Source organism: Bubalus bubalis, chromosome 16, assembly GCF_019923935.1.
Source record: "Bubalus bubalis isolate 160015118507 breed Murrah chromosome 16, NDDB_SH_1, whole genome shotgun sequence".
Classification (NCBI taxonomy): Eukaryota; Metazoa; Chordata; class Mammalia; order Artiodactyla; family Bovidae; genus Bubalus; species Bubalus bubalis.
This window is the reverse complement of record NC_059172.1, coordinates 50,427,785-50,442,888: the sequence shown is the minus strand read 5'-3', so window position 1 is coordinate 50,442,888 and position 15,104 is coordinate 50,427,785. Positions and strand designations below refer to the sequence as shown.

The window sequence follows — 15,104 nt, the reverse complement described above, 5'->3', positions numbered from 1 at the left end:
TGGCCAGGCAGCCCCAGGCTGGCAGGCCCAAGGCCTGGCACCAGGGGGCAGACGAGACCTATTGGTAGAGTCCAGCATAGATTTTTTTTTTTTTTTTTTTCTCCTCTGGCAGCCACAGGAGATGTTGAAGAGGATGGTGGTTTATCAGACAGCGTTCCGACAAGTAAAAGGATCCCCGTCGTGTGTCTGTGGTCCTTTGCACCTCCTTCTGCCCCTCCCACTCTGACCTCTCTTGGGGTGCCTGTCAGCTCCAAGGTGGCCCCAAGCACCATCTGCTGGCAGCCTTAGGCCAAAACTGTGTCCCTCATTCCCTGTGGCTCTGGGCTGGGGGTTCTCATAAAAGGTGGGAACCCTGGGGTGGTGAGACCCCATGCCCAAGCTGAGAAAGCCACAGGTCCCTGGGGACTCACCTCTTTTGCTGCTGTTTGTTCATAGAGGAGCAGGAAGAGGGTATGCTCAGAGTGTCACAGAGGCCAAGATGGCTGCTTGCTCCAGCCGTAGAGAGAAAGGGCTGCCTAAGGCATTTCCCTGACCCTGCCCCTCCTTTCCTTCTCAAGGCAGATCACAGCTTCAACAAACCCCACTTGGCCCCAAACCAGCATCAGGAAGAAAGTGGGGCCCAAGGACCTCTATCTGCAGGGGGCATTCCTGTGCACGGGGCCCGCAGAAGTCCTTGTTGGTCCCTAAGTGGGTTCAGGCAGGCAACCATTTATCCTCCCGCCTCCTGGGGCTTACATCCTCAGAGCCAGCCGTTGGTTTAGTCATCTCATTGCCAATGAAAGAGCCCAAGATGGAGATCTTGTAGCCAACATCCTCGTGTGTGCATGCTCAGTCATGCCCAACTCTTTGCCACCCCATGGACTGTAGTAGCCTGCCAGGCTCTGTCCATGGGATTCTCCAGGTGAGAATATTGGAGTGGGTTGCCATTTCCTCCTCCAGGGGATCTTCCCAACCCAGGGATTGAACCCATGTCTTCTGTGTCTCCTGCATTGACAGGCAAATTCTTTACCACTGAGCCACTCAGGAAGCCCACCAACATGCTCACCAATAGCCTAATATCTGACTACAGGCTGAAACAGGCAGGGAAGGAAGGGGAGGTATCAGCTGTACAGTGAGACAGGGGCCTTCTAAGGAGGCAGTGACAGGTACCCAAGGTGTGCTGTGCCAAGCACTGTTTATAAATACGTTATGTATTTTAACTCTTTTAATCTTTACCAGAACCTAGGAAGTAAGTGCTTATATCACCCCTATTTTGTAGATGCAGAGACATTGGGAATCATGCCCTTGGTGGCACAGCCAGTGTCAGACCCCGGATTTGAATTTAACCTAGGAGGTCAGGCTCCACAGTCAGGCTCCTAAATCCTCCACCACCCTCTTGGGCATGAATGTCACCTCTCTGGGTCCCAGTGTCTCCAATCTGTTGGATGAAGGGCTAACCCCCTCTTCAAGGACTGACTGGCACTAGTGGCTTATAGATCTCTCATCTGAATTCACGCAAGGCACAAGTCCTTGCCATCTGGCCTGTGACTGAGAGCAGATCCTCAGAGGGAAGGAGAGAGGGAGACCCATAGCCAGCACAGCTCAGTTTTCTGGAAGAAACAGCCATGGGTAGGCAGAGACCTCTTGGTAGAAGGGAATTGACTCCATGTCCTGCCGTTACCCTTCTTGCCCATGGATTTGCTGCACCCCTTTCTCTCTCTGCTCTCCTGACACCCACATGCCAGCCTGGGAGTGGCCTCAGAGCTGGGGTGGGCTGGAGACCCCCAGGCTTTTTTGGGGTGAGCCTGAGTGTTGAAGGCTCATGAGGAAGCAGGGGAAGCAGATGCCCAGGGACCTGTCTGCTGCTCTCTGGCCCCTGTCTTGTGCCCTGAGCTTGGTTGTTCCATGCTGGGCATAGAGGGGGCTGTGGCCACCCATGATGCCAACCACAGGCCCCAGGGGACACGGTATGGTCCAGGTGACTGTGTGCTGGGGGATGGCTCCACTCAACAAAGCTTGTATGGGCATCAGTCACAGGGCTTCTCCTTTGCACCCACCTTGCCAAGGGGACTGACTAAGACTTGGGGTGCCCAGCCCCTCAGTCTGTGGACCCTGGGCTCCCGCTCTCTGTGCATGACTCCTGGAAAGACTATGCTTTCTGACTCTGCTTCCCCTTCTCCCTTCTCATCACTTTGTTTCTACATCTTGGGGATGTTGTCCCCATAGCCCCCACTAAGCCAGGTCCTCTGAACTGAGGGTCTCCCTCCTCCTCCCTTGGCTAGAGTTCTGGGGGAGCCTTGCATTCTGGATAAGCATGACATGAAGAATGGTACCAGGCACTGGGCAAGCACAGACACCCCCTTTTCCTCTGGGTGCCTGACGTCCCTTCCCCACGCCCATCATGCTGTAGCTGGTTTCCACAGGAAGACCCCTAAGCTGTATCATCCTTCTTTGGGGGCCAGAGCAGTGGGTGGACAAAAGCTGGGCTTCACCCCCAGAACCTGGACCTGGCTTCAGGTAGGGGAGGGGCTGAGAAAGGGCCTGAAAGACCTAAAGCTGTGGGCAAGGAGACCTTCAGCAAGGCTGCCCAGACCACCTCGACGTCAGCAGGTGCCCCTGCCAGCCACAGATGCCCACCCCTCCAGAACAGTGCAGGGTCCAGGGCTGGGGTCCTTCAAATGCTTCCTGAGCTTCCTGCTTCTCCCAGACATAGATGCTCTGGCTGCTGGGGCGACCAGCCTCCTCCCCGCATCCCCCATGCTGGCCACAGCTGCCTCCTTACCTGCTACTCTCTCCCTACTTCCCAGCCATTCCCTGTCTTCCTTCACCCTAAGCTTATTTCCTGCAGTGCCCCTGGAGGAGTCTGAAGCCCTAACACTCTCACTTTGCTTCCAGGATTTTCGGAAATATGAGGAAGGCTTCGACCCCTACTCCATGGTGAGAGATGACTCTCCTGCCCTGGGGAGTAAGCCCAGGAGCAGGGGTGGGGGGTTATGGTCTATTTGGTGGCGATGCCTTCTGGGCTCTGAGGGTCCTGGGGATGAGTTATGGGCTGTGAAGAGCCCCAAGGAGGCTCTTGCCTGTGAAGGCTTCTTTCAAACAGCATTCCACTGTGAACTGTGTGTGTGTGTGCTTTGTAACAATAGTTACACTTGCTGAGCACTAGCTGCGTACCAGGCACTGTGCTGGTTACACCTGGCATGCTGTCCTCCAGTCCTCACAACAATCCCAGGGACAAACCGTCTCTGTGTGTGGGTGTCCATGGGGCTCCCAGTTGATGACTGATGGGAGTGGGACGGGCAGGGTCCCCTTGTCCACCCCTTCTCCAGGGCCCAAAGTCCCGCAGGTGCCTGACTTTTCCTCCCACCCCTGCCCCCACCTGCATCCTTCACCCCTGTCTTCTTCCTCTAGTTCACCCCAGAGCAGATCATGGGGAAGGATGTCCGGCTCCTGCGCATTAAGAAGGTATGGGGCACACGGAGGCTGGGCGAGGACCACGCTTCTCTGTCCCTGCCCCCTCCTGTCTTGGTCCCTTGTTTTCCTACTCTCAAAGTGACTCCTGGGTGACTTCTCAGATCCCCACTTTCCTCCGCCCCCCTGGGGACACCCTTCCTCTGGTGGGACCACATGCCCAGGCCCCACTTGGTGCCCACATCCCATTTTCTTGCTGACGGCACTGCCCGTCATTGCCCCCCGTGGCTTCTCCTGCCCTCTCTGTGGCCCCAAGAGGGTCCTGGGTGCCCAGGTGCCCACAGTCTGTTGTCTGCTTGGCTCCAAAGGCCTGTTTCCCTCTCATCAGGAGGGAGCTTTAGACCTGGCCCTGGAAGGTGGCATGGACTCCCCGATCGGGAAGGTGGTTGTCTCCGCCGTTTACGAGGGTGGAGCTGCTGAGCGGCATGGTGAGTGGGGACCAGCCCTCAGGTTTGGGGATGGTGTGATGGTTATACCGGCTCCTCCAGGAAAGCAAACAGCAGCCTGCTGGGAGCGGGCTGACAGCTCTCAGGAATGCTCTCCCCGCTGGATCCATCCAGCATTCCCACATGTTCCTCACGAGCACAGGAGCACAGAGCCACACAGATACCACTCTGCCCTCCAGGGGCTCCCTGTCTAGGGGTGGAAACATCCTCAGAATCACCGAACAGCTGACTGTAACAGTGTGGTGTGCTGCAGGCTGGCCAAGGACTGAGAGGGTAGAGGGAAGCTGTGGGAACCCTGAGGGCCTAACCCACTGAGGGAAAGGGGGCAGCCTGGAGGGCTCCCTGCGACGGTGATACCTGAGCTGAGCCTTTAAAGGTAAGTCAGTGCTTGCCTTGAGAAGGAGAGAAGGAGCTTTCCAGGCAGAGAGGACCGCACAAGTAAAGGCAAGAAACTGCTGAAACTTTACCCGTGCTTTTAACGATAAGAGCCAGCATCTGTCCAGAACTAACCTTGCACCAGATGCTATTCTAAGTACCTGCATATAGCCTGCGTCTAAGTATTTCATGTGCATTAACCTATTTAATCCGTATACAACCCAGAGAGTAGATACGGCTATCACTCTCATTTCACATCTCAGGAAACGGAGGCACAGGAAGGGTTCAGGGCCTGCAGCCAGCAGCAGCGGAGGCAGCATTTGGACACAACTGTTTGGCCCTTTCTTTACTGGCCAGCACAAGTGCCGCCCCTGCTTGGGACCTTCAGCGGCAGATCTTCTTGCTTTGCCTTGATCCCCTTACCAACAAAAAGCACCCCCTGCTAATGAGTGAAGCCTCTGTGGAGCCAGCACAGACTCAAACGATCAACCCATTCATGTGTCAGTGTCCAAAATGCCACCACTAATGAATTCTTCTTCCAGTCCGGCAGCTTTTCAGTACTCCTGACCCTTTGCGGAGGAATAGATGCCCTTGAAGGAGGAGTCCCTTTGCAGGCCAAAGAGGGCTTCCCTGGTAGCTCAGATGGTAAAGAATTTGCCTGCAATGCAGGAGACCAAGGTTTGATCCCTGGGTAGAGACGATTCTCTGGAGGAGGGCATGGCAATCAACTCCAGTATTCTTGCCTAGGAAAATCCCATGAACAGGGGAGCCTGGTGGGCTACAGTCCTTGGGGTCACAAAGAGTTGTACATGACTGAGCGACGAACACGCCACACACCCTTGCAGGGAATCCCAGGGTCAGATCCCCTCTCGACAGTGCTAGGCTGGAGTCTCTCCCACAAGCTGAGGTGAGAACAGAGGGTGGTGCGGGCCTGAGGAAGGAGGTGGAGTGATGGCAAGGGGACCTGGCCACGGTGGCAGCCAGGCTTCCGTGAGTTACTAGGGTGAGTCCAGCTCAGCCTCCCATGGCCTTCATGACCTCGCCCCTCACAGCCACACTCTGAGCCTTCATTTCTGCTATAGGAGGGGGTCCTGCTCAAGCAGGCAGCTGCCGGGGCCCACCTCTGCCCATCCGGCTCACAGCCTCCTCCTCTGCCCTCCTTTCCTGCACCAGCTGAGGGAAGGGTCGATGCTTGGCCCCACCTATCTGCCATGTCTAGCAGGGAAAGAGCACCAGGATGGCTGGGTGACTTCCTGGGCCTTCCCCTCCTGACGAAGCCCCAGCCCGAGCACTGTCTTATTGGCCCTGCAGCTCTATTTGGGTTTGTACAAAATGAAAATGTGAAAGCTGCCTCTCCCCGGGCCCACTGTCCAGAAGAAGCTGCTGTCTACAGTTTGGTCCCACGCTGCTTGGACATACAAGCAGCTGGTGAAAGTTCGCCCGGGAGCACATGTGTTTTAAGCCACCACAGCTGCCATCTTCAGTAGCACACACCACAGTCTGGTAGGCCTTCATGCCCGCGAGGCTCCTGGGTAAACGTCAACATAACACAGAATGTTCTGTGGACACCAGGGCTGGGAGCAAGGCCTCAAAAAAATAAGAAGAGGCTCTGAAGTTGAAGTTGTGCGGGGAAACCATGCACAATCAACTTCTTGGAGAGGCACAATGCATATCAGTATACTCAAACATACTATATTAGTATATTCAAGGCTCTGACAAGTCCTGCAGCGAGTACTTCTATTTAGTTTATATCTTCAGCTTTTCTCAAACTTATCAGATCATAGGTCTGCTTATCCAGGAACACCTTCAACCACACTCATTCATTCAAGAACTATCTGTTGAATTCCTATTTTGTATTAGGTATTTCATTAAGCACTGGATATGTAGTGCTGAATCAAAAATACAATCCCTGCCCTTATGGAGCTGACAGTCTGATAGGAGGGACCACCAGTCAACAAACAGATATATGATTACAAATTGTGAATATGCTGTACAGGAAAGGACCAGGGGAATACTAGGTTATGAGAGAATAATGGGAAAGATCCACTTGAGATTGAGTGTGGGGAGTGAGTCAGAGAAGACCTCTCAAGAGTTTTATCCCAGACTTGGAACACATGAGGAAAGAGTGAAGGCAAGTGCCCCAGGTGAAACATCATGAGAAGGCTCTGAGGCAGGAAAGAACTCGGGCTCGGGGACCTAAAACCAACCAGAACGGCTGAAGCACAGAGAGGGAGGCTCACAGAAGCAGCTTGTGTTTCTGGTTAACCTCACCGGAAATGCAGGTCAGCCTCCCTCTGCAGTCAGAGGGACAAAAGTTGGGTTGGCGGTAATTCATCACTGGTGTCCCAATTTTGCTGAGCTGGGGGGAGGGCGTGTGGATGGGGTGGGAAGGAAGTGCTGCCCTTGAGTAACCTGGTCAATTGTCACCCCTTATGCTTTCTGAACCTATATGAGCTTTCTGAATCCAAGAGTCAGGCCCCTTCTGCAGCCCTACAGTGATGCCCTGTTTTCCACGTACAGCCCAGTTGCATGTCAGCCTTCCTTTCCTGCAGGTGGCATTGTGAAAGGGGATGAGATCATGGCCATCAATGGCAAGATCGTGACAGACTACACCTTGGCTGAGGCTGAGGCTGCCTTGCAGAAGGCCTGGAATCAAGGGGTAAGAACAAACCCCCTCCTTTCTTCCCTCCCTGGTCTGCCTGCCTCAAACCCTGGTCTCTTCAGCCAGACCTTACAGTCAGGGTACCCCATCCCAGAGCAGATATCCAAGGTCCAAGTAACTCCTGGGTGACACCCACATATCCTATCTGGCCAGTGGTCTTAATCTGACAAAACAGAATTCACAAAGTCAGTTTCTGACCTTGAATCCAAAAGCCAAGTAGCATAAATAGACTTCACAAGACCAGCTGTGACAGCCCACCCAAGAAAAAGACTTAAAGTCTTCACTAAGTACATGCCAAACAGGAATCAAAAGAGTGCTCGGGGCTACTAGAAAGCATTAACAGAAGTAGAGGGCCCAGAATGGAGGAGGGGCTGGTGGTAGTCTGCCCTGGCTCATTAGGCACCCACCTGGGTCAGGACTGCCAGGTAAGGTCTCCCAGCCTGTGCTCTGCACCATCAGAGGGGGTGCCCTCCTACAGACCACAGTGTGAATGGTGCCCGCTCGTGTTGTGCAGTGCACAACCTGTGCAACTGTGTGCAGGCAGCCGAGCCTGAGCTATTAAGTTCGGTGCCAAGGATGCTGACCAGATGGGCCTGGGACCCACATGAAGGCATGTGGAGAAGAGAAGACTTACGGGTAACATGATGACTGTCTCTGATTATCTGAAGTGCTGCATTAGGGTAGAGGGAACAGAGTGTTTTCTGTGATTTTGAGGGCAGAACTGGATTAGATGGAGGGAGGTCCTGGGGAGAGATTTCAGTTCCGTATCAGGAACGATTACATGGTAGAGGGGCCTAATGATATTCCACAAAATTTGTGTTGGATATACCCAAACCAAGGATGGACAATGAGGAACAAGATAAGGATGGAGGTGATGTCATTGAGGGGATTTAAATGTTAGGAGCAGAAAGAGCCTGAAGTTCCCTAATTGGCTGTGCATCAGAATGACCTAGGGAGTTTGTTGAAAATGCTGTTTCCCAGGACCTAACCTCAGATTTCTGGGGCCCGAGTCCATGAATCTAGAATTTGAAGTAATTTCCTGAGTGATTCTGAGGTTTTTGCCTGACTGTGGTCCACAGATCACCATTTGGGAATCTGGTGTCATTCAAGGACCTGGCAACTCTGGTCTCAGTGGTTCTGAAACCTCAGAGACTGGAAGCTTCCCCAGACCGAAGGATTGCACCGTGAGAGTCCTCCCCACCAGGAGGACCTCCAGCCCCACCTGGGCCCACCTTCCCATGGGGAAAAGACCCCAGCTGGCTGTTCCTGGGCCATGGTGCCCAGGCATGGGAACGGAGTGTCAGGGGCAGACATGCCGTGACCACTGAGCATGCCCCAGAGTCACACAGCTTCTCCCCACAGGACTGGATCGACCTTGTCGTCGCCGTCTGTCCCCCCAAGGAGTATGACGATGAGCTGTAAGTGTGTGCGGGTGCCTGGCCCACTCTGTTGTCTTCCTCTTCCTCCTCCGGAATCTTGGCCACTTTCTCTCACCCCAGCCCCAGCCCTCTTCCAGCTTGAAGGAATGGCCCAAGCACACAACATCTAGTAGTAATTGATCCTAGAAAGCTCCCCATCTAGAACAAGCCTAGAACAAAGTCACAGTCCTCAAGTATTGCCAGAGCTGTCTCCAAGTCCGTCTTGTCCAAATTCTTCTTTCCATGTGGAAAACAGGCCAAGTAAAACGAAGTAGGGACAAAGGCTCAGATTTCTGATTCTCCATGCAGCACTTCATCTCCAGCCCCATCACCAGCTAGTTTAAAGACTTCTGTGTCTTTTGTTCTCTGGAGGGTCTTCCTGATCCTTAGTTTCTTTACCTCATGTAGCCAGGGCCATAGGCTTTGGCCCCACCCTGCAGGTTTTCCTTGGTCCAGGGACTGTCTTTGTGTGTGTTTCATTCGTGTCTCTGTGTACATCTCTCTGTCTCATTCTGTCTCTCTTCCCCCTCCCTCCCACTCCACCACCCTTCCTGTCCATCTCTCTCCCATTCACTCCTCTGCCCTGCATCCTTCTTCCCTTCATCACTCTGCCCCTTCTCTTGGCCTTCATCCTTACTTCATCACAGCACCTCCCCCACCTCTATGGTTGCCTGTCACAGCTGTGCCTGCTTGCTCCCCCTCCCAGCAGAGGCTGAGTCCTGTATGTCTTAGAGAAATCAAGGTCTTGTAGCAACTAATTCTGGAACCCAGGCTCCAGGCAGGACCCAAAGCAGGAGCCCAGAGAAGGGAGAAGTCTGGAGGAGCTCTGCCTGGAATAACCAAGCCCTGTTTTGTGTTTCCTGCTCTGCTCTGCGTATGTAGCCTCTCTCTTCCCTCTTCTGCAGCCAAAAGCCCCCAGCCAGTCTGAAAGCTCCTTGAAGACCGTGCTCCTGTGCTTAGACATGGGTTCCTCCTGCAACCGGAGCCCAGCAGCCCCCACGGTGAATAGGCAGGCGGGCTGCATGTCATGGCCGTCTGCTGCCCACGCTGTCAGCAGGTTCTTTGGACTGGTGTCTGGGGGATGTGCCATCCCTGAAGTGCCACCTGGGCCTGCTGGTAATGATGCTGCAATTCTGTGGGACTCAGAGGCCCTCCTGCTCAGGGAAGCCGAGCAGAGCCCATTTTGTAGCATGCTTAAGACCTGGGTGTCCTCACTCACCACAGCCCTGGGGATCTGCCCTGGGTCCCTGCTGCACCCCCATGAGCAGGATGGAGCAGTGAGCACCATTCTCTGCTGGACACAGGTAGCGCCTCAAACCAGGCGTGATGGGCTGGAGAGCCCAAAGGAAGCGCAGCCTGGATTTCCCCTTCCCTGTGAGCCCACCCCTGGGAGCTCCACCAGGACACTGTGCTGGGGTAGAGCTGGGGCAGTTTAGAAGCAACTGAAGCTGGTCCAAAGAACCAGGGCTGGCCTATCTGACTGGTCCATGTCCTGTTGTGACCCGTGGCCTGAGCCCGGCTCAGTGTCCTCGGCGCCTTCCCTCCCCCTTGACTCTGGACTCTACCTGTGGGACACTGTGGAGCCCAGCTTTGGGATGTATTTCCTGCCCTGTGACAGCACGGTGCCCATGGACAGAGCTGGTAGGTGGCCATGAACCTGGGGTTTGGTGTGGCCTAAAGCCCGCAGCTGGCAGCTTCTGGGGCAGACCATGCTGACTTTTCTGTTACAAGTTTCTCAAAACATTAGGGCCTCATGCTCCTAAGTCAGTTGACCTCAACTGTGGCTGTGGCTTGCGGGGTGGCCTCAGTGGGCCTATGTTTTCTGTCATTTGCCATCTGCTCTTTTCGAGGGACTTCGGTCCCTTTGCCTTCTGGTCCCCTCTTACCTCATCCCTGGTGTCCCTTCTGCTCCCTCCCTGGCTCCTGTGTGCCATGGCTATGGCCGGGGTGTAGCTGCTCGGCGTCTGGAAGCCGGCAGGGCTTTGTGCCTCTGGGGGTGCAGTGTGTGCTCCCTGCCGTTGGCCTTGCCCTCAGCTGAGTGCCCGCCCGCAGGCCTGCACCTGCCTGGTTTGTTCCTCTTCCCCACAGGACCTTCTTCTGAAGTTTAGAGGAGAAAACAAATTCACCCCTAGAAGCCAGTGAGCTGTGGCTCCACCCTCCTGATCATCATGCCTGGAAGCGTCTGAGACACAGCCGCCAGCAGGATCCCTGGAAACCCGCAGCCGCCCCCCAGGGATGGCAAACTTCCTCTGACCCTGAAGCAGGGCTGCGTGAGGAGCACCTCGGGCCACTCTTCTGAAGGCCAACATGGAGGGAGGGAGCAGCCAGCCATCTCTGAAGGGGCCCTGTGGTCCAGACTCTTCAGTCATTCCTCTGCCCAGTGAATCTGGGAGACTCCTCCCTGAACTCTGCTAGGACCTGACTCTTGGGTCTCTCTCTCTCTCCCCCATCCCTCTCCTCCCTCTCCTGGTCTCCTTGCTGCTAAGATTGATGCCACAACCTTACTCTGAACTCATTAATAAAATAAGCAGCCTTCTTTTCTAGCTTATAGGAGTGAGTGTGGCTTTGGACAGCAGGTTCAAGGCTGTCAAATTAAAATTCATGTAGTTTTGCCTCCTATTCAAGAATGAGAAACAGATCCGGGTGCCGGGGTCTGGGACTGACTTGAAGGATGTGATCCAATGGCTAGGAGCTGGCTTGGAGCAGGGGGCTAGGGAAGCTGGAGACAGGCTGGGCTCTTCAGTGTCTTCTCAGCAGAAGGATGGCAGAAAATGAAGCTCTTGTGGCAGGGACTTTGCTCAATTCCAGAAAGTGTAGCTGAAGCCTGCAGTTCCAGAGGATCACCTCTAGGTGTGAGGTATCCAAGTTTTTCTCACAGACAGCATGGTCACAACTATTTCTCTTGAAGTCACCAAGACAGGATGTGAGCAAGGCAGCTTCAGGTAGTCCACTCCATCTATGAAATTAGATCTGGCAAAACTTCATGGGAGGAGGCAAGAATGTGAGGTAGAAGGGCATAGCTTGAAGGCGCTGGCAGGGGGTGAGTGGAAGCCCTCCTGGTTCAGGGTCCAGGGATGAGCTCCCAGGCTGGCTCCAAGGAAAAGAGTGGTTGGCATATCATGGGGATCCAAGATGAGGAGCCGAGGGTTCCCAGGCCTTCTGAGAAGTGGAAGGTGATTCTGATTTAAGGTGCCTCAGAGGAACAGCTCTCTCTGGCTAGGCTTCCTGTCTCTGCCACCCGCTTCTTGTGCATCCTTGGAGCTCACCTTGAATATAGCCATCACCATCTTCTACCTAATTCTAGATGATCTTTCAGCTGTAGCTCCACCACGATTTCCCAATTCTCAATTCCAGAGGCAGAATCTGACTGGGCCAACTCACCTGAATGGGCGGTCTTGGGGGAAGGGGCCAATCTCATGTCCAGTCAGCTGTGGCTGGGGCAGAGTCACATACCACCCAACAAGGTGGGTGAGGCAAGGGCAGACTTATGGGCAGCAAGTCATGATCCATGGGAGGAGCAGAGAGAGAAAGAAGAGAGGGAGAAACTGTTGGATTTTCCGATCACACTAGAGACAAAGCCACGATGACCTCCTAACAGCTGGATCCCAGAGATAGCAACCGTGCTGAGGAATTCTATGTTGTCTTATCTGGCTCTTAACCTGCCTCTGGCGACAATTCCAAAGAGAAGGTCGAAGGAAGGGCTACCTCCTTCGAGGGAAACCCCCTATGTGCTGACACCTCCTATGTGCCATCCCTGAGCTGGACCCTGGTGTCTGCCACCTCAAACTGCAGTGAGCAAGATTGCTGCAGCCCCCCCCCCCCTCCTCCCCGGCCCACCCGACCAAGGAGCCCAGTGTCAACAGGCAGCACTTAGCATCAGCTGTCTGCCAGGGACTGGTCTTTCTATGGTAAGCTCCTCTACTCCCCTCAACAACTCCACCAGGTAGAGACTGCCATTATCAATCCCATCTTATTAAGAGAAGATTGAGGTAGAAAGAAGTGAAGTGACTTTTACCAAGTCCCACAGTCAAGAAGTTGTGAAGCTGGCATTCAAAGCCCAGGTGCTCTGTCTCAGGAGCCCGTACCTTTCTCCACTCTGAGCTGTAGGGGGCAGGGCAACCCTCATTGGTATGTCTCAGTTTTTAGGCCGTTAGCAGGACAATTCTTCCCACAGTTGAAGAGCAATGAATGTTTAGTCCTTCAAGGATGGTTACTTCCTCGTATGACCTACAATTACTGCTGCTGAGGCCTTCAGCTCCTTCATGCCTGGAATCTCACCCTTTGAAATTCATCTCCAGCTATTCTTAGTTATTAGCACCTCAGGGTCAATGAGTTTATCAGTGCTTATCAAGACTGGATGAGTGAGGCAAAGAGGGCTTTGAGCCCCTGGTTAGTGAAAGAAGAGCCGGGAGAGTGTGCTACTGGACAGGGCCAGAAGAGAGGATAAAGTAAAGGGAGGTTGCGGACGAGGGGAACTTAAGTCCTGGGCTTCAGCTTCCTTTTCTATGATGCCTGACGCTCATGATTCAAGGAACTCAATTCTCGTGTATTGCAAAGCTATTCCAGGTTGAGTGCAAAGTACCCAGCAGACATTGGCATCAACCACTTAAAAATTGGAAAACATCAGAGACTATGTATAGAAGAGAGGCTTAAAAGTAGTATTTGGCCTTCTGGGTTTGGGGGGGTGGGGGCAATGCATGAGGGCACAACTGAGGCTCAGAGTCCACCTGGGAGACTGGGACAGACATGGGAATCCACTTCAGAGCCAAGACTGAGTACTCAGGACGAAAAGCCTATCCAGGCCAAAGACCGCCGACGCACCACCCATTGCCTCCCACATGCAAGGCAGACATCACTCCTTCAATCCTAGCACTCTTTCTAATCAGCCAACCAGGCAACCGTTAAAACTGATCAAACATCTGGCCCCTAAGTAGAACACTATTTACCACCTTTGAATCTAACCCCCATTAGTGGGTATTCAAGAAAATTAGGGCCACAAAGGGGGTGTCCTGTCCAGAGTCCCCCTAAGGTGGAGATAGACCTGCCACTTCCACTGCACTGCACAGTGAGGGGACGGGACGAAACGGTCGGGAATTCAAGGCTGCCCTTTGACTCTGAACTTTTAGCCTTGTGTCCATGTCATTGAAGTTTCTTCCCACAGCCAGTCCCCGGGGTGGAGCCGGCTTTGAGCCTCTCACCTCTGCATCTGGAAGATGGAGTGAAAGGGCTGCGTTGACAGACTCTGTGATCCCAGGACACCCCCTTTGGGCTTGTGCAGGGCTGGGAAACTGGGTTTTACCCGATTCCAGCCTAATTCCCAAGATTAAGACTTAGAGGAGTATCTGTTTCTAGAACTAAAAGCCCTTTTCTCCTCCTGTCCCTGCAGTGACCCTTCCCAACTCCCCGAGGCCTGGGCTGGCTGTGCCTCTGTGAGAACTGGAGAGGCAGACTAGGTCTCCAGGGAAGGCAGGTGGGGCTGGCACAGGGAGAGGACAGAGGGCAGGGGCCTGCCGCTGCTGGTGCCCCAGGGCCTGGGATTTGCAGCCTAGGAGGCTGCCCACTGGCCTTGGTAGGAATAAGATTGCTACTAACTACTAGGGGTGTGTGTGTGTGTGTGTGTGTGTGTGTGTGTGTGTGCATGCGTGTGTGTGTGTTCAGTCACTCAGTGGTGTCCTCTCTTTGCAATCCCATGGACTGTAGCCTGCCAGGCTCCTCTGTTCATGGGATTCTCCAGGCAAGAATACTGGAGCAGGTTGCCATTTCCTATTCTAAGAGATATTCCTGACCCAGAGATCACACCCATGTCTCTTGCATCTCCTGCCTTGCCAGGTGGGCTCTTCCCACTGTGCCACCTTACCACATGTCAAATACTGTGCTGAGCCCTAAGTATGTGATAACACATAATCATTACAAGACTTTAGTAAGAGGTGGACAAAGATGTTATGTTCGCTAAAGAAACAGGCACTAAGACTTAAGTGACCCTCCTGGGGTTAAACACACAGTAAGTGGCAGAGTGAGGATGGGGAGCCAGGCAGGGTGGCTCCAGCAGGCCACATCATTAACCACTGTGCTTTGCTGCTTCCAGTAGATGAGAAGGAAATGATGTCTAGGATATTATTTCAAGAGCACCAGGAAAAGCACCAGCCATAAAATGATTTCTCTCTGCTTCTGTTATCTCTGCATCCTGTGTGCTTCACACTGCTCAGTGAACCAACCAAAGCCTGAGTCAGTTCATTTAACTGCTCTGCTTAACGCTCTTCAGTGGCTCCCTTGCTGTCCTCAGGACAAAGTCCAAACTCCTCAGCCTGGCATTCAAATCCTGCATCACGTAGCCCCTGACAACGTCTCCAACCCAGTCTCTTGCCCGTCACTTTTTCCACATCCGCCACACATGGGTTTCCTGGGCTTGCCGTGCTCCATTGCTTTCCCATTTCTTTGCACATGTTCACTCTACCCTGTCCACTTCATGCCCATGCGAATGTCTCTGCATCCTTCAAGGCCCAGGGGACTATGAAAGGGGAGCGGTGGGCCTGGCATAGAGCTCAGTCAGTGTGAGCTCCTGCTCCCTCCTGAGATGGACCCTTTAGGAGGTAAGTGACAGAAACACAATTCAAGACGACTACTACAGTGAAAAATCCAGGCGTATTTGATGCCAGATCTGGTTGGATCCAAGTGTTAAAACAATGATATCAGGAATCTGTTCTGGCCATCTGTGAGTGTCAAGGAGGGGAGAAAGATTTTAAGGAATTGGCT

The 15,104-nt window shown here is 53.6% G+C and overlaps 1 protein-coding gene across 1 annotated transcript in view; it reads left to right on the top strand.

Moving 5' to 3' along the window:
• USH1C (USH1 protein network component harmonin) overlaps positions 1–10,433 on the top strand; it is a 48,309-nt gene extending 37,876 nt beyond the window's left edge. Inside the window, 8 exon segments of the mRNA XM_044929581.2 lie at positions 113–163; positions 2,875–2,916; positions 3,391–3,444; positions 3,779–3,878; positions 6,824–6,930; positions 7,395–7,397; positions 8,296–8,351; positions 9,234–10,433. Coding sequence (XP_044785516.2) covers positions 113–163; positions 2,875–2,916; positions 3,391–3,444; positions 3,779–3,878; positions 6,824–6,930; positions 7,395–7,397; positions 8,296–8,351; positions 9,234–9,360 — 540 coding nt within the window. The 3' untranslated portion in view covers positions 9,361–10,433.
• Positions 10,434–15,104: the final 4,671 nt, after the last annotated feature.